The sequence below is a fragment of the Euprymna scolopes genome, chromosome 13, assembly GCF_053919585.1.
Source record: "Euprymna scolopes isolate OS-2025 chromosome 13, ASM5391958v1, whole genome shotgun sequence".
NCBI classification, from domain to species: domain Eukaryota; kingdom Metazoa; phylum Mollusca; class Cephalopoda; order Sepiida; family Sepiolidae; genus Euprymna; species Euprymna scolopes.
Genome location: NC_136494.1, coordinates 43942676 through 43968970, shown reverse-complemented (window position 1 = coordinate 43968970; position 26295 = coordinate 43942676). Strand labels below are relative to the sequence as shown.

Sequence of the window (26295 nt, the reverse complement as noted above, 5' to 3'; positions counted from 1 at the left end):
GGAGATAAGTAAATCCCTGAATGACCGGCCAGGGTCCAAACAGGTCGATCTGAACATGGCTACACCAAGCGTCTGGGGTAGTGAATGTTCCAAGGGGTGCACGGATATGCTTGTGCACCTTTGACTTTTGGCAGGATAAACAGGAACGTGTCCAGGCAGTGATATGACACCTCATATTTGGTCAGAAAAATCTAGCTGTAATCAGTTTCACTGTGGCTTTGCATCCGGGGAGTGCCAGATTGTGCAGGGTGTCAAAAACAACTCTACAATGAGTCAATGGAACAAATGGTCGAGGTGAATCCATTAAAGTGTCACAAATGATCTGCGTGTCCGAGATAGGCACGGGCAGGTATGCAAATTTGTAAGTTGCAAATTCAGGTGATGACGGATCCAAAGTGTCCAGACTTGGCTGGTCTAAGGCCATCTGCTGTAAGTCGATATCTGATGGTGAGGACAGAAAATTAATGGGAAAGCGGGACAAAGCGTCTGCCGCTGCATTCTGCTCACCTGAGATATGTTGGATATTGCTGGTAAATTGTGAAACAAAATCCAAGTGGCACGTTTCGTGGGGAAAATATTTGTCTGGCTTAGAACGCAGTGCATATGTAAGCGGAGAGTGATTAGTGTAAATCACAAATTGATGGCCCGCGAGTGAATGTTGGAAATGTTTCACTGCGAGGTACATTGCCAGGAGTTCATGGCCAAACGTGCTGTAACGTTGTTCTGCCGGTTTCAGCTGTTTTGAAAAGTATGCGAGAGGTTGTAACTGTTGTTGGTGCTGCTGTTGCAACACTGCTGTGCCTGATGTGTCAATGACTAGTGAAAACTGGGCATCCGGTACAGGATGTGCAAGTAGAGATGTTGTCGTCAGTTTTGTTTTCACTTCACTAAAAGCTTTAAGCTGAATCTCATTAAGTGAGATTTGCTCATTTTTTTTCTTCCTGTTACGTAACAGGTTGGAAAGAGAAGCTAGGAGATCTGCACAGTGTGGGATAAAACGTCTGTAATAGTTTAACAGACCGAGGAAGTGCCTTAGTTGGTGAAGTGAAGTGGGTGGTTGAAGGTCTTTTAGAGCCTTCACCTTTTCTGGTAACGGAGATATACTGTCTGGGCTGATAATGTGGCCCAGGAAAACTAGTGACGAAGCACCAAAAACACATTTACCAGGGCTAATCCTCACCTGGTATTGCTGAAACCGATCAAATAGTAGGCGGAGGTGAGTGACATGTTCCTCAGGTGAGGCACTTGCCACAAGAATGTCGTCTATATAGTTACAGATGAAGTCTAAGTCACACACTACTTTGAAGTGCTGAAAAGTGCTAGCCGAATTCCTTAAACCAAAGGGCATAGTTAAAAACTCAAATGCTCCGAAAGGAGTTATTACCACAGTCGGGTATGTCAGCCGGATTCACTGGGATCTGATGGTAAGCTTTAACTAGATCTAGTTTGGAGAAGGTCTTACAGAGAGGAAGTAAAGTCTTGTATATGTGGGATTGGGTAACAATCAGGTACCGTCATGGCATTGAGTCATCGGTAGTCCCCAGTTGGACGCCAATCTCCATCTCGTTTCGGGACCGTATGCAAAGGGAAGCCCATGGACTGGACGAAGGGCGTATTATTCCTAGCTGAAGCATATGGTTGAATTCTGCCTTCGCTACCTTCAGTTTATCAGTAGGGAGGCGGCGAGGGCGTGAGAAAACAGGAGCACCTGTGGTCTCGATGTAGTGTGCGTGGGTTCACTTACCAAAAAATTTAAATTTGTCAACTCTGGGTAGAAGTGTAAAACGGTCTGATACGGGTTATTGGAAGTGGCAATAAAGAATACTAGGCTGATAGAGGAGGTGTTTGTTTTCACACCAGAGACAGAAAGTTCCGTATTTGCACCTATCAGCCGACATCTGCGCATATCCACTATCAGGTTGAAGTGGTGCAGGAAGTCCGCGCCTATTATGGGGTAGGGTAAATCTGCTATAGTAAAGACTCACATAAAGTGTCTCCATAATTTCAAGTCCAGAGAACGAGAAATTTGACCATACGTGGGGATGGGGGAGTGATTTACTGCTTGCAGTGTGATGGACGACACTGCAGTGAGACGTTTCAGTGGCCAGATACTGCAAGCAGCTCCGGTATCAGCCAAGCAATGTGCTTGGGATATGGAGTCTGTGATAAAATAGACACGGTTGTTGTAAATATCCCGTGGAGAGCCTGCCATGCTCAGCTCCCCAGACCTTAGTTTCCTTGGTTCATGTACGAACAGAGTTTTTTGCATTTCCGCGCCTCCATACAAAAACGACTGTGATAAAAGCACAGTTTCGGCTTGTTTGAGTGGCGGTGGTGGCGACAGTAGTGGCGTGAAGGTAAGGAGTTAGTCTGGAGTCGGCGCCTGCATGACTGCAGCTCCAGCTTGCCAAGTTTTTTACCTCATGTGTCAGTCTCTCAATGGCTTTTAAAATAGCCATATCCACAATGTTGTTAGGTTGTGACATCATTGCAAAGGCTCGCAGCAACTATTTTATATATATATATATATATATATATATATATATATATATATATATATAAAGAAAGCAAGAACAGACCAAAAGAAAATCAATTATCTGAAATACAGGCAGGACATTATCGAAGGACTACGTGGGGAAAAAAAGAGAGATATTTAGCACGAGACAAAAATTAGAGAGAAAATGCTTAAGAGACAAAAAAGAAAAGATTTTACAGTAAAATAAAATAGAAAGATATACTTTTAAAAGGAAAGGAAGTGTGTGTATTTTTTTTTTGTGAGTGTGTGTGTGCTTGAAGTTAAACAAATCTTTTTAAAGGGTACTTACGTTTTTGGCCGAAAGACGAAGAGAAATGTTATACATATATATATATATATATATATATACTTGTTTATTGTTATATAAACATGGTCACATCCTGCTGCTACAAATAGCCACTTGTTTCAATCAAACAACAGATATCATCAGGCAGCGACTTGACTATTCAAAAGTTCAATGAATAATGTGGCTATTTGTAGCAGCAGGATGTGACCATGTTTATATAACAATAAACAAGTATTATCAGCTCTTTTTATTGAGCACTATCTAACAACCTCGTTGAATTCATTAGTCCATTACTTTTGAATAAAACACCCGAGTATATATATATATATATTTTTTTTTTTTTGAAAAGTTCTTTTCTGTTTCAGTTATGTGTGATTGTCTCTTGCTTGAATGGTGTGTATGTGTACGCATGTGTGTGTGTGTGCGCGCTTGCATCCTTTTTAGCAAATAAGAAAAAAAACTTTTAGTCACTTTATTTTTTTTAATGAATGCTTTCGAAGTCTGTCATTTACTGACTGCTATCTGGTGTGTCAGCGCGTGTTTTCTTCCGAGAGAATATATCAACCACGTGTGTCAAAAGATGTGGCGCCGTCCCCTTTAAATATATTTATGTATGTATTTATTCTCAGGTTAAGAAAACAGCAAAAGTCCGGTGCAGAACAAGGGAATAGCATCTTTGTTTTTTTTTTTATGTCCTTCTCAATTTGGTGAGAAGCCTGTTCGAATCGTGTTACGCTTTTCTTAATAAAAGTGTTTCCCGGTGCAGAGCCAAATTTTTGCTCGCTTGCTTTTCTTTGCTGTATCCAGTTTTAAAAACAATGAAAAAGAAGGCTCGCAATTCAGAAATGCTTGTGTATCACGTGGGGTCACCATTTTAGGGTTTGTGCTTTTGTGGCACAACCTAAGAAAATAATTCAACACAAGCTTCTGATACAAAAAAAACAAAACAACTGATTAACTGATCATTATAAATTTGGAAACATAGGAATAAGGGATAGTATTATAACTATATTTAGTTTAATTTAATCTTATGAGAAAAGAGCTTGAAAATTCAAATACATCTAATTTCAATAAAATAGAACCAAAATTTTAAAATTCACTTTCGTTGAAGTATTTTAAAAGATTTTTAGGAGGCATAATATTCGCATAATTTTAGGGTTTTTAATGCTTTTGGGGCACAACCTAAGAAAATAAATAATTCAACACAAGCTTCTGAAACAACGAACAAAAAAACTTTAATAAATATAACAAAGAAAAGATTTATTCAAGCGAATGTTTACAGGTAGATATTATTCCTGGGTAAAAGCTGGACTCTAGCTACCTGGTGCTATCGCGGTAGTTATTCCAAGTGAGAATCGTCGATACCGGATGAAATAACACAGAGGTGGAGAGAGAGCAAAGTGTCTCTATTGGTAAGAAAGAGTTTTTTCTTTCAAACCGGAAGCTGTCCGATTTCCTTAAGGGAGAGAAAGGTCAATGCGCCACACCCCTGATTGGTCAGTATATGGCCAAATAACACAGGGAAGAGGCATTGACTTGCAAAAGAAAAAAGTTTCATTTGTTTCTGCTACATAATCTCCCATTTAAAAATTAAAATATTGGTAAAATTTTAGAAAACGCGTGAACTCAAATTAATAGAAAAAAAAAATTTTTCTTGTAGATTTCAGTGTGCTAAAAAAGAATCTGAAAACCGTATCCGTCGCAAATTAATAGTTTCGGAGGTATTAATATTTTTCAATGGATTATTTTTTATATAAAATCAGCAATAATGGCGTAAGTCGGCTGATTGCACATGCGCACAGAGGCTCTTTCACCGACTTCATTTACGCTACACATGAGCAGTAGTCACGTTACATTTCACAAGGCACATGTATACATGGCAGACATTTTAAATTACAAAAAATATTTTCATACAATAATAAAAAAAGTTTATACCTCATTTTATAGTAAAAATAATGCTGTTAGTAAGATTTCACGACCAGTTTACAAAAAACATATCTTTATGTTTTTGGGTTTTTTTTTTGGAGGGGGCGGGGGTAATCATATATAGAACTTGTATAGCTTAACAGGTGCTTCTGCAGTTTAATTAACCGTTTTATAAACACAGAATTTTTGTGAAATGTTAATCATTACTCTGCTACCAAATTTTTTTAAAATGCCCGCTAAAAATTTGTGACAAGGCATTTTACGCTCGTGCGTGCGCACGTGATCGCAAGAACCGAAATTTAAATACAATGATGCGTTGTGATATTTACTTTTTACCTACGGAAACTAATAAAATGCTGATTTTTAAAAAAATAAATGTGATTTCTCTTCGGTCTGTGCGAATGCGTAATCAACCGACTTACGCCATTATAGCTGATTTTATAAAGAAAATAATCCATTGGAAAAATATTAATTTTTTCAGATTCTTTTTTAGCAGACCAAAATCTACAAAAACAATATATTTTTATTTACTAATTCGAGTTCACGCTTTTTCTAAAATAATACCAAAATATTTTGAATTGCATTAAATTCGATCAATAGTCATTAGACATCAATTAAGCAAAATATCTTGAACTTATGACAGGAGATTTTTATCCCCAAATCAACAGTGTTTAGACAATTCCTATAATGACTATTTCCCCGTTGATTGACGTGTAATGCTGAGCATTCTCAGCATTACTAATGCTCAGAATGCTGTTCTATGAGGTCCACCCTCTCAAGCTTTGCCATCTCTCTTTGAGAAGGGCTTAGTTTATTCCTAATCACCTGAGGCGCTTCTGCCGGAAATGCAGACAAGGCTGCCTAGACATCTTTTTGTAGGGGTCAGAGTGCTCCTCCTCTGGTGCTGACTTTTCAATCCTACTTTCCGACACCAGTGTCACATTTCTTAACAACTTTTAAGCTTTATATCCAAATTTTAGGTGTTTTAGAATAAGGGTTTTAGTAGCATATCGTGAGTATAATCTTCGTCGGGAGACATAAAAGTGGTGCAAGAGTGTTGTTTAATTTTATGATTAACTAAAAAAATCAGGTCGTAATACGTGCAGTTCGACTTAAGAATATGACATTACAAAAGACAATATCTCACCTGAAACGAGTTATTAGCTCCCTTTGAAACTCTTGTTTGTAATTGTATCTTTTTTGTCGTCATCATCATTGGCAGTCAGCAGTGCCTGGCCCATCACATCATGGCGAAACTACTTCTTCATGGAGCCTTTAAGGTATTGCATAAAATCATTGATTTGATCACAAAAATTCCTTTAATTATTAATCTAAGGTTTTATTTTCATTCCTTTATTTATTTTTTTTTAAATGTGATGTTCATTTTGATTTATTTTTCTAGTTTTGCTTTCCTTTACTAATGCTTCCAAAACCATTCATTTCATTCACAATAATGTTTCATTCGTCGTCAAATTTAAATCCTCATTTAATCAGCGTTTTTTGTTCAGGTTACTCGTTTATCCCATCGTTTGATCGCTTGATACTGTGGAATTATTAACTTTTGATCTTTTCTTGCTTAAAATCTAATCTGACTACTTGACACATGTTCTCGTTACTCGGATTAGCTTTTTTTTTTCTTTTTTTTTTAAATTTTTATCTCATTCTTTTTTATTTATTTATTTCGATAAGATCTTTCAATTTATTAAAAAAAACAACGACAAATATATGGCAAATCAAAATATTTGTATCTAATTTTACCGTTCGTTTATATCTTTTCAAATTCACACAACAAACCATTACTACGACGACTGCAACTTTGCCCTTCTTGTGGCATTGAAGAGAAACATAGAAAACTGCGAATGTGAACCGTGTTTAGTTTATTTGTCCTTTTTAAATATTTACTGTGTTATAATTATATTATTCTTAATTAATCGATGTTTAAATATTTTTACTTTGTGAATCTGTTTTACATTCCTTTTTTTTTTCCTCCTGCATTAAAAATTTTTCTCAGATTTAAATACTAACCATTTTCTAGTGACGACTATAGAATGGACGGAGGTCGCAAGTTCAACTTTTGTCGTATTTTTTTGTGGTTGAGTTTCATGAAGTATTTTTATTTAAAATTTTATCGGTTTATTAACATTCGTTTTTTTTTTTATTCGTTTGGGAAAAATCGGTGCTAATGCACTTACTGATCCGCGCTATTTTTTAAATCGTATTTCCAAGTTTAATTAAAGTTTTATGTTTTTTTTTTAAATTATTATTATTAAATTGTAAGGTTAAAGTACAAACTACGTACAAAACACCCTCCCCATGTTAAGAATGGCTTTTAAAATAATAACGTCATTATTTCAGCACGGATCAATAAGTGCATGAGTACCGAAAAATCTTATGGAAAAAAAAATGATAAAAGAAAATCTATCGATTTACGCACACAGCAAACGGTCACTATACTGATTGAATTCATTCATTGTAAATGGAATTCCTCTTTTATCAATCTTATTTTGTACGATCTAATAAACGTAATTAAATAATATATATAAATTTAAACTAATGCAGTAACTTTTCAGTCTGAAAAGATTAATTCCCAGGCACGATCTCCTCCTTTTGTAATGTTTGTTTACAAAAGGCACCTTTATTCGTGAGGGTGGAGGCAACGGGCCTAAACGTATAATTTTTGTAATTATTTTCTGTAAAAACTAGACTGCATCAATTCCGAACCTCTGCTGAAATTTCCTCATAAAATTATAACGAATAATAATAAAAGTAGCCACTCGCTATATGTTCTTTTCTGATTAATAAGCCCCATTTTGTTGAACGTCCCTAAACTCTGATCACTCGAGTGCCTCTTTTGGGGGAGCCGAATATCATCCATATTAAAAACTGACCTTGTGTCTCACTGTCTCATGGTAAAAATCTATTTTCACGGATCAAGAATGATAACCCAGTTTGATAAAGTACAAACGTGCGCAGAGTTTTAAGCATAATTTTAAAACTTATTTTTTATTTTTTTTTATAAGAAAAATGAAAGTATTACCACCCTGATTTAGGGTTAATCTAGTTATCGTCCTTGGTCCGTCAGAATAGATTTTTTTTTACCTATTATTCTTCCATCAAACTAATTTTTAGGTTTTTATGCAGTATATTTATAAAAAAAAAACTTTTCTAAGTCTTGAGAACTTTAGACACTTTTGCATTTAACATCCCGGCAAAATTAGAAAGCCATTCTTAACCTGGGGAGGACAGAATTCTCCTAAACTGGAAACAATTTCCTGGGAATGTTAAAATGCACAAGTAACATATTTTATATCATGAAGATGTTGCTGATTTAAACATCACTTTTTTTTTATTCATAAAATCATTTTCTTACCTAAACGACTTACGAAGACATTTGGGGACGAATAAAAAAAAAAAAAAGATAAAATTAAATTTATTGAAATATAAAATTAAATTTCAAGAATATGTTGGAACGAAAGTTATTAACTAACCTTTCTCTCTCTCTCTCTCTCTCTCTCTCTCTCTCTCTCTTTTTGTTTATTTCGTGTGCGTGAATTATTGCCTTCAAAATGAAAATAGTTACTTTTTTGACCTTTCATATTTGGAGCGAATTTCTTGGATGTAACAATTGAAATGAACACTTTTGTCTTTGACCAAACGATTTTCTATTCATTACCGAAATTCAGTTTAACTCTTTTCGTGATTCTTAGACAATTTCTTCGGACTTTTGGTGAATGTCATTGAACATCTGTTATTATGACCTTAATTACCCTTCTTCACTTTATGTTTACTTCGCCACTAATCACGTCGTCACTAAGCAATTCCATATCCAAGTTTGTAGTTCTCATATGTAGCAGCAAAGTTTGTGTTTCTTAAATGCTCACTCAAACACGTTTTTGCCCGATGAACTCCAATATATATATATATATATATATATATATATATATATATATATATATATATATATATATATATATATATATATAAAACGCGGTAAATGTTTACTTTAGCTACAACAGAACAATAAAATTTGTGGTACTCCTTGGGTGTTGAGTTCCATGGTGGCCAGCATATTTATTTAATAGCTCCCTTACAAAAGGCTCGCGCATGCGCGGATAACATTTTTAATTCATTTATTTACTTACGTTGGCTTACTAACATTTTTAAAGAATATTAAAAAGAAAAGTAACTAAACCATTTATTGATAATTTCTCACTTTTACAAACAGGCAGATTTGCCGCTTAGTTGTACAAATATCCTGGAACCATGTAATCAATAAAAGGGACTCGTTTGGTCGATACCGGTATTTCGATTAATGTAAACGGAAGTTTAGTTTATCTACTGTAAAATTAAACCAACATTTTATTTTTATTTTTCAATGTTTTTAATTCTAAATTATAAAATAAAACACATTTAATCATTTTAAAATTTAATCTTTCATTATTTATTTTCGAGAACACTGTAAAATTAAACCAACTTTTTTTCCGGGGTTGGGGGCCTAAATTTAACTAAGATTTTCTTATTCAGCATAGTCGAAAACCTTCAAAAGTCGTTATTTTAAAGAAAATTGTGGAGGTGGACCTAATGCAAAAATTTACCAAAAATTTATCCGTGCATGTAAATTAAAAATGTTTTTAAGTCAGTAAATAAATTAAAAATGTTATCCCCGCATGCGCTAGCCTTTGTAAGGGAGCGGCTATTAAGTAAATATGCTGGCCACCATGGAGTGGAGCTAGCAGTGTCAGAAACCGATCTTAAGAATGCGTGAAAAAAAAAAAAATTGAATAATTCGACCTCCTATTTTTACAAGCTTATAACTACTTGAAAAATGTAATTCAAACCCTAATTTTTTTTTCAGTTAATGAAGCAAAGACCAAATTTAAAAAAAATAGGTTTAATAGCAAATCATGCAATATTTGTTTTTTTAAATCAGTTTTCTTTAAAAAAGATTTGAAGAAAATCAACGAAATTTTACTTACTTCGGTTATAAAAAAATCAATATAAATTAAAAAAACTCACTTACCTATAAAATACTATTAAATGTTTAGTTCCATTCTTCGTGGTTCAGAATTTATCCATATTTATATTTTAAAATCCATTTATTTTTTAAATAAAAGAATTTTTTAGACGATTGTTTGAAAAAAGCGCAATGACGCAAGCATTTTTACGTCGTAATCGAAAAACTGGAAGTCGGCGTTTGTCCTTGTTTAGAACTACGGATGGACAGAAGGCAGTAAAGACCACATGTTCGCATTAGCCATGTAGCCTTGTGCCTGAAGAAATATGTGTTCCCATAGTTTAAAAATAGTCAAATTTTACTTATGAGTTTTTTCCTTTTAAAAATAAACACTCGAGAAATTTTTTTCTTTTCTCAAAGAAATACATAAATTTTTGATTTTCATTCTTCTTTATCGAGTGAAATTTTTATTTTTTTTAAATATTAAAAAAAAAGAAAACATTGAATGAAATAGAAAAAATTGTCGCCATTGTCCATTACTTACTGGACAATATAAGTGTTAAAAAAAAAAAAATGAACATGTTTTTTTTTGTTTTTTTGTTAAAAAGGGTTTTACACTTTGGACTTTACTTTTATTTTTTTTAATTTACAATATATTATTTATTGATCTTTCATATTATTTATTGATCTTTCATCTTCAATTTGTGATATATAAAACTTTGGTACGTAAATCAATTATTAAAATTTTAATAGACATTTAAAAATGTGGGGAGGGGTAATTTAAAAATAAAAACGTTTGTCTAAAATATTATATGCGGTTTATTGGAAAGAGCATAAAATTTCACATTGACCCTGAAAATATCGTAAAAATTTAACCAATAGAAAAATGTTGATAGATTTTTAAAGTTTAAAAATTGAAAAAAAAATTAACTTGATTTCATTATGTAAAAAAAATGTAAACACTGTTTTTTAAAAAATAATATTTTTATTATTTTTTAAACAACTTTAATAGTTTATTTTGGAAGTATATTCCATAAAGAAAATAAACAACCAACTTTTAAAAGAGAAATTACGAGTTTTTTATATTTTATTTGCAGTTTCGTGTTAGGGGTGTCAAAAATTCTGATACACCTAACTCAACGCCCAAGGAGTACCAAATTTGTTGTTTTTCAAGTGTTTTCAAGGTCACTGACAACGAATCTGATATTCAAATATGTTGCAAATTTACTGTTTGCGTGGTATTAACCCCTGGACCCTTGCACTATTTTATACCATCTCATTGCCTTCGTTTACACTATTTTTACACGATGTGTTTGTGTGCACTGCATGCGCATAGTAAAGTGACTTGTCACATTGCAAAGGTATTTTTAGCGGACATTTGAAATGACAAAGTTTCAAAATAAAAAAAGTGGTTAATTTTTTTTGTGTTATTACATAGTTTTTTATGCTTTTTAATTAATCTAAAATATTAAGTTTTCACAAGCGGTTTACAAAAACATTTTTATGTTTTTCGTTTTTTTTTTGTTTTTTAGTGGATATTAAATTATAGAACTTGTATAATTTTTAACAGATGCTTATACAGTTTAAATTTTGTTTATATGGGGGCGTGGAGGGGGGTCTTGTGGTGGTCGAAAGGGGTGCAAAACTTTTGCAAAATAGAAACTGAAAAGTTCCAATCGTAACAAAAGGGAGATAAATATTTTTTGAAAACTGAAAATCTTTAGAAAATTAAGCAAAACTTAATTTTCGCTAATTGGAGTCTAAAACTGCTTTCATTAATAACTAGCAGGGCCCATTAATCGGCATTGCTTAGTGGAAGCATGTGCCCTCCTTGTAAAAAAAAATAAACTACGATTGTTGGTGGTGGCCAATCCCCAATGTCCTAATGTTATAAATGGGTTTTGGAATAGAAGACACTAACCTTCTTCTTTTTTTTTTTTTTTTTTTTTTATGCATAGGCGTCACCACTTATCAAGGCCGATAGGCCACTCAAGGATAAGGGCTAAAGAGTGTAGAGTAGTCAAAAGGACAATATAGTAATGGAAGTTCGGTAAATTTATTAACTTAAGTGGAACGGCTCATCAGAAACTTGTTCACGTTGGACTTAAAGACAGCCATATTACAGACAGCTGGAAAGCAGGAAAACGGAGGACAATTCCACAGGCGTGCAGTTCTAAGAAAGAAGCTTTGATCATGGAATCTATGTTTAGGTTTAGGTACAGATAAAGAGTGGGGAAAATTATTGATAATGTTTTCAGCTAGTCTAGTGTTTCTTGTGAAAGTTTGGCGAGGGGGGACCATAGATTGAAGCTCAGTTGAACACTTTCCATGAAAATAACGATAAAGCAGAGACAAACTCGCAACATCTCTTCTGTGAGATAGAAGTTGCAGCGAAGAGAAAAGGACATCTCCCACCAGGCCACGAAGTCTATTTTGAAACCCTATCAAGGCAGGACAAGTCTTTTCTAGCAGCTCCTGCCCATATGTGGCAACAGTACTCCATTCTTGGACGTACCTGGCTCTTATATAGATAGAGAATTGCATCAGCAGTGAGATATCTACTGGATCGATAGAAGGATCCGACCATTTTACCAGCGGCCTTGGCAACAGATTTGATGTATGTATTCCATTTAAGATCAGGAGTAAAGGTCAAGCCCAGTAGCCTTTCAAAACTTGAGGCCTCCCCAAGACGAGAGCCATTCATTTTAATTGATGCCAGATGTGGATCAGAACGTTGATGATGTAAAGATAGAAGCTTGGTTTTAGATGCATTAAAAGTAACCAGCCACTCCTTTCCCCATTGTACAACATGATCAAGATCAGAGGAGAGAGAATCGGAGAGAACTTGGTCGTTTACTGTCTTAGATGTGCTACCATAAATGGTAGTGTCGTCAGCAAAAATGTCTACAAATGATGTAAGGATGTGATTTGGAAGATCATTAATGTAGATCAGGAAAAGAGTTGGGCCCAGGATGGACCCCTGAGGGACTCCAGCATTTATACTGTGAGCTTCTGATTTTTGCCCATCAACTACTACTCTTATGAACCTATCAGAGAGAAATGATTTAATAATTGAGAAGACATTTCCAGCTATACCATAGCTGGAGATCTTGTGAAGTAAACCTTTATGCCATACCCTATCAAAGGCCTTTGATATGTCAAGAGCAATTGCCCTAGAAAGGTTGCCTCTGTCGAGAGATTCGCTAATCCTATGAGATATAACTGTAAGCACATCTGCTGTAGATCTAGCAGAACGGAAACCATATTGTGTGTCACTAAGAAGGTTATTTTTGTTGAGATGGTTGATTACTTCAAATATTTTTCATAAAGTTTTCATTCTTTACTTTCCATTTTGGGGATGAAGAGGAAGCACATGTTTTATATGCTAATTAGCGTGCTTTTTAAAATTGCTTTTCATTGGTGAGGATCTTAATTCTTAATTCACCAACATTTTCATAAAACAAAACAAAATTAGTTCAGTATATTTTCCTGATCTACATTAATGATCTTCCAAATCACATTCTTACATCATTTGTAGACATTTATGCTGACGACACTACCATTTATGGTAGCACATCTAAGACAGTAAACGACCAAGTTCTCTCTGATTCTCCTCTGATCTTGAGCACGTAGTACAATGGGGAAAGGAGTGGCTGGTTACTTTTAATGCATCTAAAACCAAGCTTCTCTCTTTACATCATCAACATTCTGATCCACATCTGGCATCAATTAAAATGAATGGCTCTCGTTTTCAGGAGGCCTCAAGTTTTGACAAGCTTCTGGGCTTGACAATTACTCCTGATCTTAAATGGAACACGTATATCAAATCTGTTTCCAGGGCCGCTGGAAAAATGGTGGGAGCTTTCTATCGATCCAGTAGATATCTCACTGCTGATGCAATTCTCTATCTATATAAGAGCCAGGTACGTCCAAGGATGAAGTACTGTTGCCACAACTGGGCAGGAGCTACTAGAAAGAACTTGTCCTGCCTTGATAGAGCTCAAAATAGACTTCGTAGCCTTGTAGATGTTCTTTTCTCTTCTCTGCAACTTCTATCTCACAGAAGAGATATTGCGAGTTTGTCTCTGCTTTATCGTTATTTTCATGGAAAGTGTTCAACTGAGCTTCAATCTATGGTCTCCCCTCGCCAAACTTCCACAAAAAACACTCGTCTAGCTGAAAACATTATTAATAATTCCCCCCACTTTTTATCTGTGCCTAAACCTAAACATAGATTCCATGAACAAAGCTTCTTTCTTAGAACTGCACACCTGTGGAATTGTCTTCCGTTTTTACTGCTGAGTACAATATGGTTGTCTTCAAGTCTAACGTAAATAAGTTCTTGATGAGCCATTCCATATAAGTTAACAAATTTACCGAATTTTCATTACTAATAATTACTATATTTTCCAATTTCTACTGTACACTATTCAACCCTTATCTTTGAGTGGCCTCTTGGCCTTGATAATGTGGTGATGTCTGTGTTAAAAAAAAAAAGTAATCCTAAAACAATGAAATGAAATATTAAAAAGGTATGTTAGTTAACATTTTTTTTTTAAAATATGCATGATCTCTAATAAAGGAAAGTAATGAATAAAGAATATTTATGAAGACATACTTTAATAAATCCTGAAACCATTGTTTATGGTGTTTTTGCAATGAAGAAGAAATCCTTATAGATTAAGGTAATTTGGTTTTGCTTTTATGAAGTGATTGGTAATGACCTGGAATGTTAACTCGTACCGCCGGCTTGATAACCCATGTAAGGGAGAAAAATATATAAAACAGATGTTAAAAAGGCAGATGAGTTAATATTAAAAAAAAAAAAATGTAGCCCCCACCCCATACAGAAAAGTAATGAATAAAAAATGTTTATGAAGAAATGTTATAATCAATCTTAAAACCATTGATCCTGGTGTCTTTCATTCAAGGAGAAATCTTTGCAGATAAAGGTATTTTTGTTTTATTTTATGAAATGGTCAATAAGTTAAAAAACTAAGCCCCACTACAAAATGAAATGGTAAAAAGCATGTAAAGCCATCCTAAAACCATTGATTTTAGTGTCCTAAACCAAGTTATTTTTTGTAGTGGGTAATAAAAGTAAGAACTGAAGCCCGCTAATAATAAAAAAAATGTAAAAAAAAAACATGCCAGTTAATGTTCAAAGAAAATGTGCATAACAAAAAAAAATGTGTGCTTTTCCCCTCAATAAATAAAAAGGAAAACATCTTTTTCTCTCATTCTCTTTAACAATGTAAACAAAATCTATTTATAGAATGCAAGACTATGTTCAAAGAATAAGTTAATTATATACCTAAAGGTGAAGAATCGTTGTTTCTATTAGATTAAGCATAAATAATGGCCATTGTTATTCTGTAAAAATATCCAAATGTTGTTTTGTTGGATGATGCCATTTTGTTTAGTTCATGGTAGATGTTTGTATCTGCCTGAAAATATTTTAATCTGATATTCCTTTAATCTGCTAAACATGTGAACAGCCAATGAAATTGACTGGAGCTGGTGAAGGGAGAGGGTTCATATTTTATGTTTTTAAGTGTAAAGAACTAATGTTAAATGTATTAGAATAAAAAGTAAATATGGATGGTGCTAATGTAAAATGTGTCAAATAATAAAAGTTGCCAGCCTCATTGAGTAAAGGAAGAGGAGAAAATAATGAGTGAGTAAATATCATACGACCACCTGTAAAGATGACTTGTTTTTGAAAGTGACTTTCCTAGAAATTATAAGAATTTATAATGAATGAAGACAACTGATAATATATGCAAAACCTACATTCAGATATTGACTAGTAATCTGACCGTATTGAATTTTATTTTGTTTACAAAGCTATGTTCTTTTTCTAAACAGGAATAGCCATTTCTATTTTATTGAGTATTGAGATAAATTATGAGACTTCTTCTGGTGCGTGTGTGTGTTTTTCTCTTCTGTCTGATGTTCATATTATTATAAATTGATTATTTAACAATCCAACATGTTAATTTATCAAATAAATGTAAACATTCCAATATATTTATTAGCATGTAAATAAAAATACCACGTTCATGAATACATACAAGCCTTATAAGGAAGTTTTGATAAGAGGATGTGTAAATGATTAGTTTATTAACTTTCGTTTGATTGACTGACTTTCGACTCGAAAGAGAAAAAAGACAATGTGGTTTATCTATCATTAAGATTTTGTACCTGCTACTATGGGTCAGTCAGTTATAATTTGTAAGTTTTAATCTCATCTGGGGCAGAGTTATTTCTTTACTTTAATTTGTTTCAAAAATGAACTCGAGCATTTCAAATGACAATATTGTGTGATCTGTTTAATTTTACTTGTATTTTTTCTGTAATGTACATAATTTATAGTAATTATAAGCTTGATCAACACCGGATATCCTGCTATTATTTTTTTTTTTTTAATAAAATCATGATTTATGTATTTAAAATTAAAATTACATATTCTTTTTATTTAAAATTTATTTAAAGACAGTACATAACATTAACTGATACATATTCTTCATGCAATATTTCTCTTCATTTTTATTATTAATAATAATTTTTAAATAGAGACCATGTATAACGCAACACTGAATCATGATTTTCCTAACAATTTCAGTAACACATCTGGAAACCTATGAACTAGGAAATTATCAAACAATAAAGATACTCAGAAATAAGTTTATGGCAACGGGATGTCTTAAAAGAAATTTTGTAAAATTTATCTAAATACGAAATGGCAACTATTCTTAATAAACTATTTTTGTTACATTTAATATATTCCCTGTTATTTTTAAATGGTGTTCCACCCTTTTGTTTAGAATATAAATGTTATGAAACTGATTTTTGATGCATAAGTATTTTTTTTCCTTTTTAAAGGGACCAGTTTATTTATGTATATTTACCTGTTAGACATAAGGTCAGTTTATAGTGGGGAATCCAGCTTCCTCTGCATGGATACATTATTCTGCCATGATCAGACCTGTTAGCATTCCTTGATAGGAATCCCTCAGGTGACTAGTGATAAATCACCCCCCCCCCCCCCGAAGGAGGAAGTAATGCTTGGGAGAATAGACCTTGCTTAAAATAAAATGTGTGAGTATGTGTTTGTTTGTGTTTGTGTGTGTGTGTGTGTGTAATATTTCATTTCTAGTAGAATAGGGTGACTCAAAGTAATTTCACTTCATGAAAATTAACAAGAAAAGAATAATTGAGCATGGAAAAAATGGAGCACAAAAGTTTGATGTGTATTGCAATGCACATCCAACTTTTGAAACAATGTGAAATTTTTAACAAAATTATTTAATTCCAATATTTATGAAAATGGGACAATTCTACCTCCTCAACTTCATATGCTTTGAACATTATAATTAACTGTTATGAGTTCATACATATTATTCCCAAACATATTAAACATATCGTTCAGACTCCAAAGTCTTGAAAGAGATTTCTATTGCTAATTTTGGGAGGATTGTTATCCTCTTCTTTATCACTGTTATCATCAAATTCTAAGTCATCACTGGTGTTTTCTTTCCCTTTCCTGCAAGCTACACTTGTTTCTTATTGATTGCTTTTCTTCTTCTGTCTGGATCATCCTCTCAATGAATTCTATATATGTCAAACTGTTTCTATACACACTGGTCAGTGTCTTCCTCTGTGTCTACTATTGCTTTGCTGTCAACATTGGAGAAATTTTCTTCATGAAGATGATGAGCTACCTGAATTTTGAGGCACAGGTTGGGATACTGCTTTGTAATATTGGGTGTGACTTTTTGAGGTAGATGGTGACTTTTCTTGTTCATACACAGATGGTGGATTTCAATTTTTTCAAGCATGACTCTGGCTGATCGTGTTGTCCAGAAGAACACGAGTTTTGTCATGTGTATGCTTTATGAAAAGAGTTGATGGTGGGTCTCAAATACAAGTTAAGTGTTTCAAAGGAACAAAATATTTTCATGTGATGAAATTTATTTCACATTAAAAATATAATCATATATCACATATTTCCACAAAAATGTGTGAATGTTGTATTTACTTGATAAGTGGATCACAATTGATGGTGTGCAGCCATAGAAGGCGAGAAAACACTGGTTCAAAATGGCAGAGAAGAGGAAGGGAGGCCGCTCTATCAAGTGGAAAGTTTAAGATTAAAGACTGACAGATTTGTTTCCCTTCAACTGGGGGGGGGGGCAGTATTCAAGGTCGCTCTATATGTTGCAAGGTTAAAATAAGCTTTTGTTGACATTCCTTTCACCTTTTATTTAAAAACATCTGCTAAAACATTTTCATAAAAAAATTTTTCAAGTGAATTAAATACATTTACTATATGTTATTTATATTTGCTTTTTTTTTTTTTAGTTGAAAATATTCTATCCTAAAATAAGTTTGATCTTTTTTCTATGCTAAAATGTAAAATACATTTTTCCTGGAATATGGCCGTATTGAATGGTTTCGACTTTGAAAATAAAATTTGTTGCAGTTTCTGGTATACAAGTGAAACCGGGTTAATGTGGGGTGGGAAGTTCAAGTAAAAAAGCAATTATGAAATATTACAAACATTTATATTAAAATTTTGTGTAGTTTCTCGTATACAAGTGAAACTGAGGGGGAGTGACTTGAATAAATAAAACAAATTGGAAAAACCAAAACAAAGCAAAACAGCGAACAAACATAAAAAAGAGGAAAAAAAGTTTAAATAGAAAGACAGGCTCGAACCCGAAGCATTGAGGCTAAGGCGGAAAATAAATGCTCGACACGTTACCCCTACGCCAAAGAGACATACACTTAATAACGGATAAAATTAAACCTTTAAAAACACTTGCAGGTGGTTTAAACTAATGTCAACGTTTTCTAGGTCAAACATGACGTCATTGTCGTAGTAGCAGGAGGAGAGAAAATGAAGGAACGATTTTTTCGGCACCCTCCTTGTAAAAAAGGGCCCAGTTTAGGGTGAAGGAATTAATGTTTTTGGCCAATTTTTCGTTCAAGATGTCGGGCTTCAAAATTATACCAATCTCGTGAAAATCCGTCGCCTCTGTCGAAAGTTTTTGCGAGGCATACAAACACACACACACTTTCGCTTTTATATATATAGACTAGCGGGGGGTACCCGGCATTGCCCGGGTGTTTGGAGGTGTGTGTGGTTTTGGGTAAATCAAAACTCGGGGGGGGGGTAAAATAATAATAAAAAAAGTTTTGGTAGGTAAGTATGAGGATCGAACCCGAACCCTTGAGGCAAAGTTGTAAATTAAAGTGTGAAAAAAAAAAAACGTGCGAAGTTAACCATTGGGCCACCGTGAAATACTAATGGAAACACGTCTGAATTTATTTAACTATTTAGAATTGGCAGGTGCACGTTTTAATGACTTAATGAGGTCAACTTTGACTGCTGGGTAGTATTTCATTTACTGCGGGAACGCTTTTTTTATTTTTATTTTCCCAAGATGTTGGGGGGAGGACCTGCTCCCCATAAAAAGGGGGATTGTCCAAATTGAATAGCAGTTGTCTGATATAAGGAAAATATTTCCACATTGATTGAATCTGATTGCTTTCGGACATTTCTGGCGATCGCGACCGGAAAAATACCGCCAGAATTAGTGTCGCTTTTAAAAAGCCTAATCTACATGCGGCGAGCAAAAAATATTGAATATTTATCTTTCCAAAATAGATAGGTGACCTCCGTTGTTAACTCATAGATATTATGATTTATATGGGATATAAAAAGTTTTAAGATGTTGCGAGCCGACCGACTGCTTCTTGGAAAAAAGCCTTTTACAGACATGCACAAAAAGCGAACATACATACATACATTTTTGCTTTTATATATATAGATAGATAGACTAGTGGGAGTACCCAGCATTGCCCGGGTGTTTAGAGGTGTTTGTACTCGGGGGGGGGGGGAATCAAAACAAAAGAATAAGCGAAGTAATCACCCTGTTTAAATATTATAAAAAAATATTAAAACTTAAAAAAATCAAAAAAAAAAAAACTAACGCAAGGCAAACGAACGATGTTAAAATTTCTTAAAATCGGAAAAAAAGAAAAGAAAATGCGAATGTGATGAAAACCCCCCCCAAAAAAAATGAACGTTAAAACTTATTTAAAAAATCTAAAAAATAAAAAAAAAAAAAACATAGAATGTGAAAAATAGCTTAAATAACCCTGTTTCAATAGTAAACCTTTAAAAATCAGAAAAAAAAAAGGAAGACATCTCACACCACGATTTGAACTCACAACCCTTAGATAAAGTGTGCAAAAAATCCTGACATGTTACCCGTTAGGCCAACAAAGAGCAACTGAAACACGTTTGAATTTATTTATTTAAGTATTAAAAACAGAATTGACACGTTCCTGCAATAAAAGTTAACTCTGCTACTTCTATTTGACCTCATTAATGAGGTCAAATAGAAGTAGCGGAGTTAACTTTTGCTGCGGAACAGCTTTTGGGTTTGTTTACCCAACTTTGACTGGTTGTTTCCCCAAGATGTTGGGGAGGGGGAAACCAGCTCCCCATTGTCCAGATTGAATAGCAATTGTCTGATATAAGGAGTTTGGCCCCACATTAATCAAAGCTGATTGCTTCTGGACGTTCCCCGATGCCGAGAACAATTCTTAGCTTTGAATTAGTTTCGGTTTTATACAAAAAAGCTGAATGAACACAAGACGGGCTGAAATAGCAATAATTTTGTAAAAATCGACATAAATAAATCTAGACGCAACGCGCGCTCGTAAATCGTACATATTATGATCTGGTGGCTATATAAACAGTTCTAAGCGATAGTAACCCTCCCGGGACGTTGGCGAAAAAAGCCTTTTCGAGACATACAAAAATTTGTGCGCGCATTTGCCTTTTATATATATATAGATTAATTACATCTATTAAAATTCAATAAATAAATTTTAAACTGAACTTCTTTTAGAATCTAGTCAACCTACTGGTTCACTAAATTTATGAAGAGAAAAGATAGATAGCTTCATACCGTTCCTGAGGATATTTAGAGGAAATAATCTTGCAATCACATCCAAACTTATTTCAAAGCGGTTACCCATCTAATCACTAATTGGACTCAACATTACTTAACTAAGAAAATTTTTCCATGATTATGAACTTATTGATACATGATAAATTTTGTAAAATGCTATGGATTTTCTAAGTAGTTAAGTCCATAGAGCAAAAGCAGCATTATGATAAAAGTATTAAGTTAAACAGAAAGTTATCAGCAAGCACTCTTCACACACACCCTTAAATTTATTGGGTTTTTTTTACCCCTATTTATCATGAACATTTTATAGTGAATAATATAATTTATACATTATAAAATGTTTTGTAATCTCAATTTCTTTTTTATTAGATCAAAGGTTATTTTGGCCCTTAGTCTCAGCAATGAACTCTGTATTCAGTAATTTAAAAATAGCTTAAATTATTTGGATGCCAGTAGAGTTGGAAATATTTGTATGTGTACTTAAAATGTTGGAATGTAAAGTTTTTATCATTATTGATGGCTGGAACATAAATGGATTTTGTCAGTAAAATGGTGAAATTGATTTGAAATTTAATGTGGCAGTTATATATACTTTCAAACTTAAGTGTAGTCTTAAGGTGCAATGAGTTATACAGTATAACAGGTGGGGGAGTGGTACGATCTTGAGGATCACATATGGGAAGTAGATAGTTACTTGGTTGACTTACTCATGTGACAGAAAACATGAAAATGTGAATCCAAAACATCATGTGAAGTGCTGAGAGACATGGAATGATCCAACCAGCAGCAACTCCTAGCTAAGAAAAAGGAGATTCATGACTAAAATGTTTAAAGTTAAAATTGTTGTGTTTTTTTTATGTATCGGAAAGAATCAAGTGAACGATTACATCCTTGTCCACCATAAATAAGAAAAACATATTGCTCGTTGGTGAAATGCAAAAGGACAACCAACAAGCATCAACTTTAAATGAAGACCACATATATTCGTCTTTTGTAGATGTCCCCTTTTTAAATGTATTTATATGAAAAGGACATGTTTAATTCTATTTTTCATAGATTCAAAGATTCTACTGTCCTAAAAACTGAAATGCTGATAAACATTATATTCTTCACATATCTAATTTCAATTAAAAAGAAAATCGCTTTATCTTATCAGTATCCATTAAGAAAGGCTTAATAATGTCCACAAACCTTTTTAAATTATTGTGAATATTGTACCATGTATTAAATTAAAACTTAGTATTGAAAGAATACAAAAGCTCCATAACTTCTGATTAAATTATAAATTACTTTTATTAAAAAATATGACATTCTTTGTATTCAGACTGTGGTTTTCATATTGCATGTTATTCTCACAATGTTTCGGATGATATAACCTCCAACCGTCTTTGGATGTATCTTGTTGAACTCTGGAATCTTTGCCAAACTCAGAAATCTGTCTGAAATTTCAAATAGAATCCATGGAGGTAGCATGCTCTTATTCTGTAATTATTGTAATTCAGTGTCAACTCTCAGTTCAAACCTCAAAAGTGTGTTGCATATTGAAAGCATTAAAATAAAAGTTTCATTTGTCTACTTTGAGATATTCTAACTTTTGACTGGAAAGACGTACATGTGGTGTTCAAATTCTGTAGCAAAGACAATTAGCTAAAACAACTAGAAATGTGATCAACAGGTACAACTTCTGTTTCAAGTATTTATGTGAACATAACCCGACCGCTTATTTGCAAAAAGTGATCTACCACCAGTGGGCATGCTATGCTGGCATGTTTCATCATTAATAGTCAGATTGAAATAGCGATTTCTTTGAATATATAAATCACAACAAAAATATTAAAATACTGTTTTAAAGTAAATTTTATTGTGAATCCAGTTATACAAGTTTTATTTTGATGGATGCAGAAGAAATGTACTTATTACTAATTTAAAAACTATGAGCGTCAAATTAAGTAGCTGTGTGTGCCTTGTCCAGCGCTGAACGTTATGGTGTCTGGTATTGCTAATTAGAGATTCTGTTCTAAATTCATAATTCAGATACAATGACAAATTCCAATTCTTTTTAAATTTCTAAATACAGAGTTGTTTTCTTGGAGTGGATTACTGTAAAAATGCATATAATATGTGCATATATTTTTGCACACATGAAAATGCACATGTGGTAGTGATCCGTAAATGTTTTAGTGATGGTTTAAAATCAATAAATATTTATCATTTCATCATTAAGATGAGCCATGAAAATTAAGTTTAATAAAAAAAGAATCGTTTTTGGAAAATAGGCACAAATTTTTCCAATTCTAATACCTTCTAATTCAATTCTCGATTTTTTAATTCTTGATTCCAATTAATCATCTTAATACTAATAATCAGTAAATTAATTTTTTATGAATGAAATATTTTGCAAAAGTAGTATTTTTATTTCACAAAATAATTCATTGAAATGGCTACAAAATGCATTGTGGTGGATTCAATATAATGAAGTACATTATAGTGCATCTAATGCAATCAGTAAACTATTCTATGTAAATAAATAATGGTTTCTAATTATGATTTTAGGGTATCTTTTACAATAGGCAACAAAACAAAAATTGGTAAAAAAAAAATATTAACAAAAACAAGATAAGTTACTCTTCAACTTACTTTAATAAGGTTTTTGGGTTTTAAGTTATTTTAAAGCATTTTTAGTTTAATACAAAATTTGTGTCAACTGTTAGAGTTAAAAAAAATGGTTGATGGTCACACGGTCTCGATAATCACTCAAAAATCTGTAATTAAACAGAATCACAGCTAATAACTGTGATCAGCAAATGCAAAAATGTTGCATGCAACTGAATTGTATATTCTTATTATCAGTATTTTTTGTGTAATTTTTTATTTTGGAGTATTTATTGAGACTCCAACCACCTAATGTCAGCCAGTTTTTGTTCTAACTTAACAAAAGTTGACACTAGTTGTGTATTGAACTAAAAAAACACTTTAAAATGACTTAAAAAAAAACATTCAAACAAAAAAAAAATTACTTGGGAAGGTAAGAGTAACTTATCTTGCCTTTGGTAACATTTTTTTTTCACCTGTGTTTTGTTGGCTCTTATTAAAAATGGCTTGTTTTCTAAAATAAAATAAAAAAGCAAAAATAAAACGAAATCTAGTAGATTTAATTTAATGAGTAAAATAATTTTTGTAAAGTGTTATTTTATCCAGATAGAATTTTTATTTTAAGAATTCATTGAAATGGCTACAGCACACGTGAATGTCTAAGTTGAAATATGCTAACCCCGTAATAATAGTTATTTTTATTTATATGTTAGAATTTATGAACATAGTGAAAAGACACTAAAGTGAACAATGCTCAATGACAAGATTTAGCATAACCATAGTGTGATCCATTGGATCAATACCTCAATATTTCAAATAATGTGACAGAATTTTCTGATACGCTGACAAATATGCTGCAAACAATTGGCATGAACATCTCAATTATGTGACATTTAAGTATTAATATCTTGACGAAACCCATCAATCATTTATATTTTGCTGGAATTTGGCTCATAGGGAAGTTTCATGAGTTCTGTGATGTTTAACACACAAGATTAGATAATTGGCAAAAGAATTACACAAGGCAATAATTAGAAATGAATGAACAAATTTAATATCATCACACAACAAGTATGTTAAGTCAAGACAAATAACAATAAAAAAATGTTTCTTTCCATGGAGATAAACTTTATTTGTAATGTTTAAAACACATATTGTCAAGAGTTAGTAAAGTTATCTGTATAGTTAGTTTCTCTCAAGTTTAGGATGTATATACCTTTTTTTCTCTCAATCATGTTGTTTTTTTTATTTTTATTTTTTTATAATTCTCCTTCATTTTCTTATTACGTACTCGTTTTCCTCCAACATCTTTTTGTTCACATCTTCACAGTCCAAACTCCAGATTCGACTCCTTTAAGTCATTTTTCTTTTCCCTCAATCACATCATAGCAATCCAATATCCAAAATCCCAAACATAACTATCCATATACTTTGTGCTAAAATCCCCAAATCATCATCGATTCTTCCAATTTTCTTTCCTTCTCATAACATCACACACTCTGCCTTCTACCCCTTTTACTCCAGTTAAGTTCTGATGAGCACAAGTTAATGAGGAAAAAATACAACAGCTGATATAATCTGAGGCCACATCTCCTCACTCCCCCCCCCCCTCTCTTTGCGGGTGATGTTAAGAAATGAAAAAAGTAAACAGCCTAGCATACTGTCATTCATCTTGCCTTCCCCTTTTCTCAGTACAGTGAGTTTGGTGACACACTAGTGCACTCATTTCTGTTGATATATTTATATATATATATTTCAATTATTTTATTTTGACTTTTCTCCTTACTGTATTAAACCTGACTGAATAAAGGTTCTAAGTAAATTTGCAATTGTATTTTTCGATCACCCATACTGAGGATTGAACCTTCAACCTTTTTACAATTGATTTTTCCAAGTACTCTAACCACTGCACCACAGTCCTTTTGCAATCAATCTATATATCTATAAAAGTGAAAAAGTCTGTCTGTGTGTATTTCCCTTCCAAATAACTCTGTCAATTTTCGGTCTAGAGACTTGAAATTTGGCATAAGGAATATTGAAATTTGGGAAAATCTTTTTAATCGGTTTTTGGCCACAAATTTGGCTGTCCAGGGGTGAAAGTTCAAGGATTTGACCTTTGAAAACTACCAAACTCCTCTGCCAATTTTGGGTCTAAACACTTGAAATGTTAAATGTAGGTTACTTGGACATAGATCAAACTTTTAATCTCATTTGAGCCCCAAAAAATAAATGTTAAGAGGTCAAAATTGGGGTCAAAGTTAAAAAAAAAAATTGATCTCTGTGATCTCTACCAAATTACTCGGCCAATTTCTGATTTAAACATTTGAAATTTTACATAAAGGGTATTCAGAGATAGGGCAAGCTTTTTAATCAGTTTGGGTTGAAAATTTGAGCTGCCAAGGGGTCAAAATTAAAAAGATTTTACCTTTGCAGTATCTAGCAAACTATTCAGCCAATTTTGGGTCTAAACATTTGAAATTTATACATAATGATATTTATCAGACATGCTGTAAGCATTTTAATCAGTTTTGGGATGAAAATTTGGTTGTCAAAAGGTCAAAGTTGAAAGAGTTGACCTTTGCAGATTCTACCAAATTCTTGAAATTTTAGATGTAGATAACTTGGACATGGGTAAAACTTTGTCTTTTGATTTGAGACCAAAATAATAAATGTTAAGGGGTAAAAAATGAAGCCAAAGTTTTAAAATAAATTGACCTCTGCGGTCTCTACGAAATTACTCAGACAAATTTTGTCTAAACATTTGATCTCTTACATAAAGTGTATTCACATGTAGAGCAAGTTATGAACAGTACATAGGGCCTGTGCAAAGCCGGGCTGAACTGTTAATCACATTTTAAAAACATCTCAGAACAAATTGTCTTTTAAAAAACAGTAAGCCTTTGTAAAAAGAAGAAATGTATTAACTCCAAGGTCACAATGACTGCATTTTTTGTTGCAAATGACCATTAATGATTGATGAATTGACTTTTTCAGAGTTAATTTTCAGGTATTT

At 33.0% G+C, this 26295-nt stretch overlaps 1 protein-coding gene across 1 annotated transcript in view; it reads left to right on the top strand.

Moving 5' to 3' along the window:
- Nucleotides 1–5365: 5365 nt before the first annotated feature.
- The window catches only part of LOC145291995 (putative aconitate hydratase, mitochondrial), a 100620-nt gene continuing 79690 nt past the window's right edge, over nt 5366–26295 (top strand). Inside the window, exon 1 of the mRNA XM_080137972.1 lies at nt 5366–6028. Within this exon, the coding sequence (XP_079994098.1) occupies nt 5996–6028 (33 nt within the window). The 5' untranslated portion in view covers nt 5366–5995. The remainder of the gene's footprint in view (nt 6029–26295) is intronic.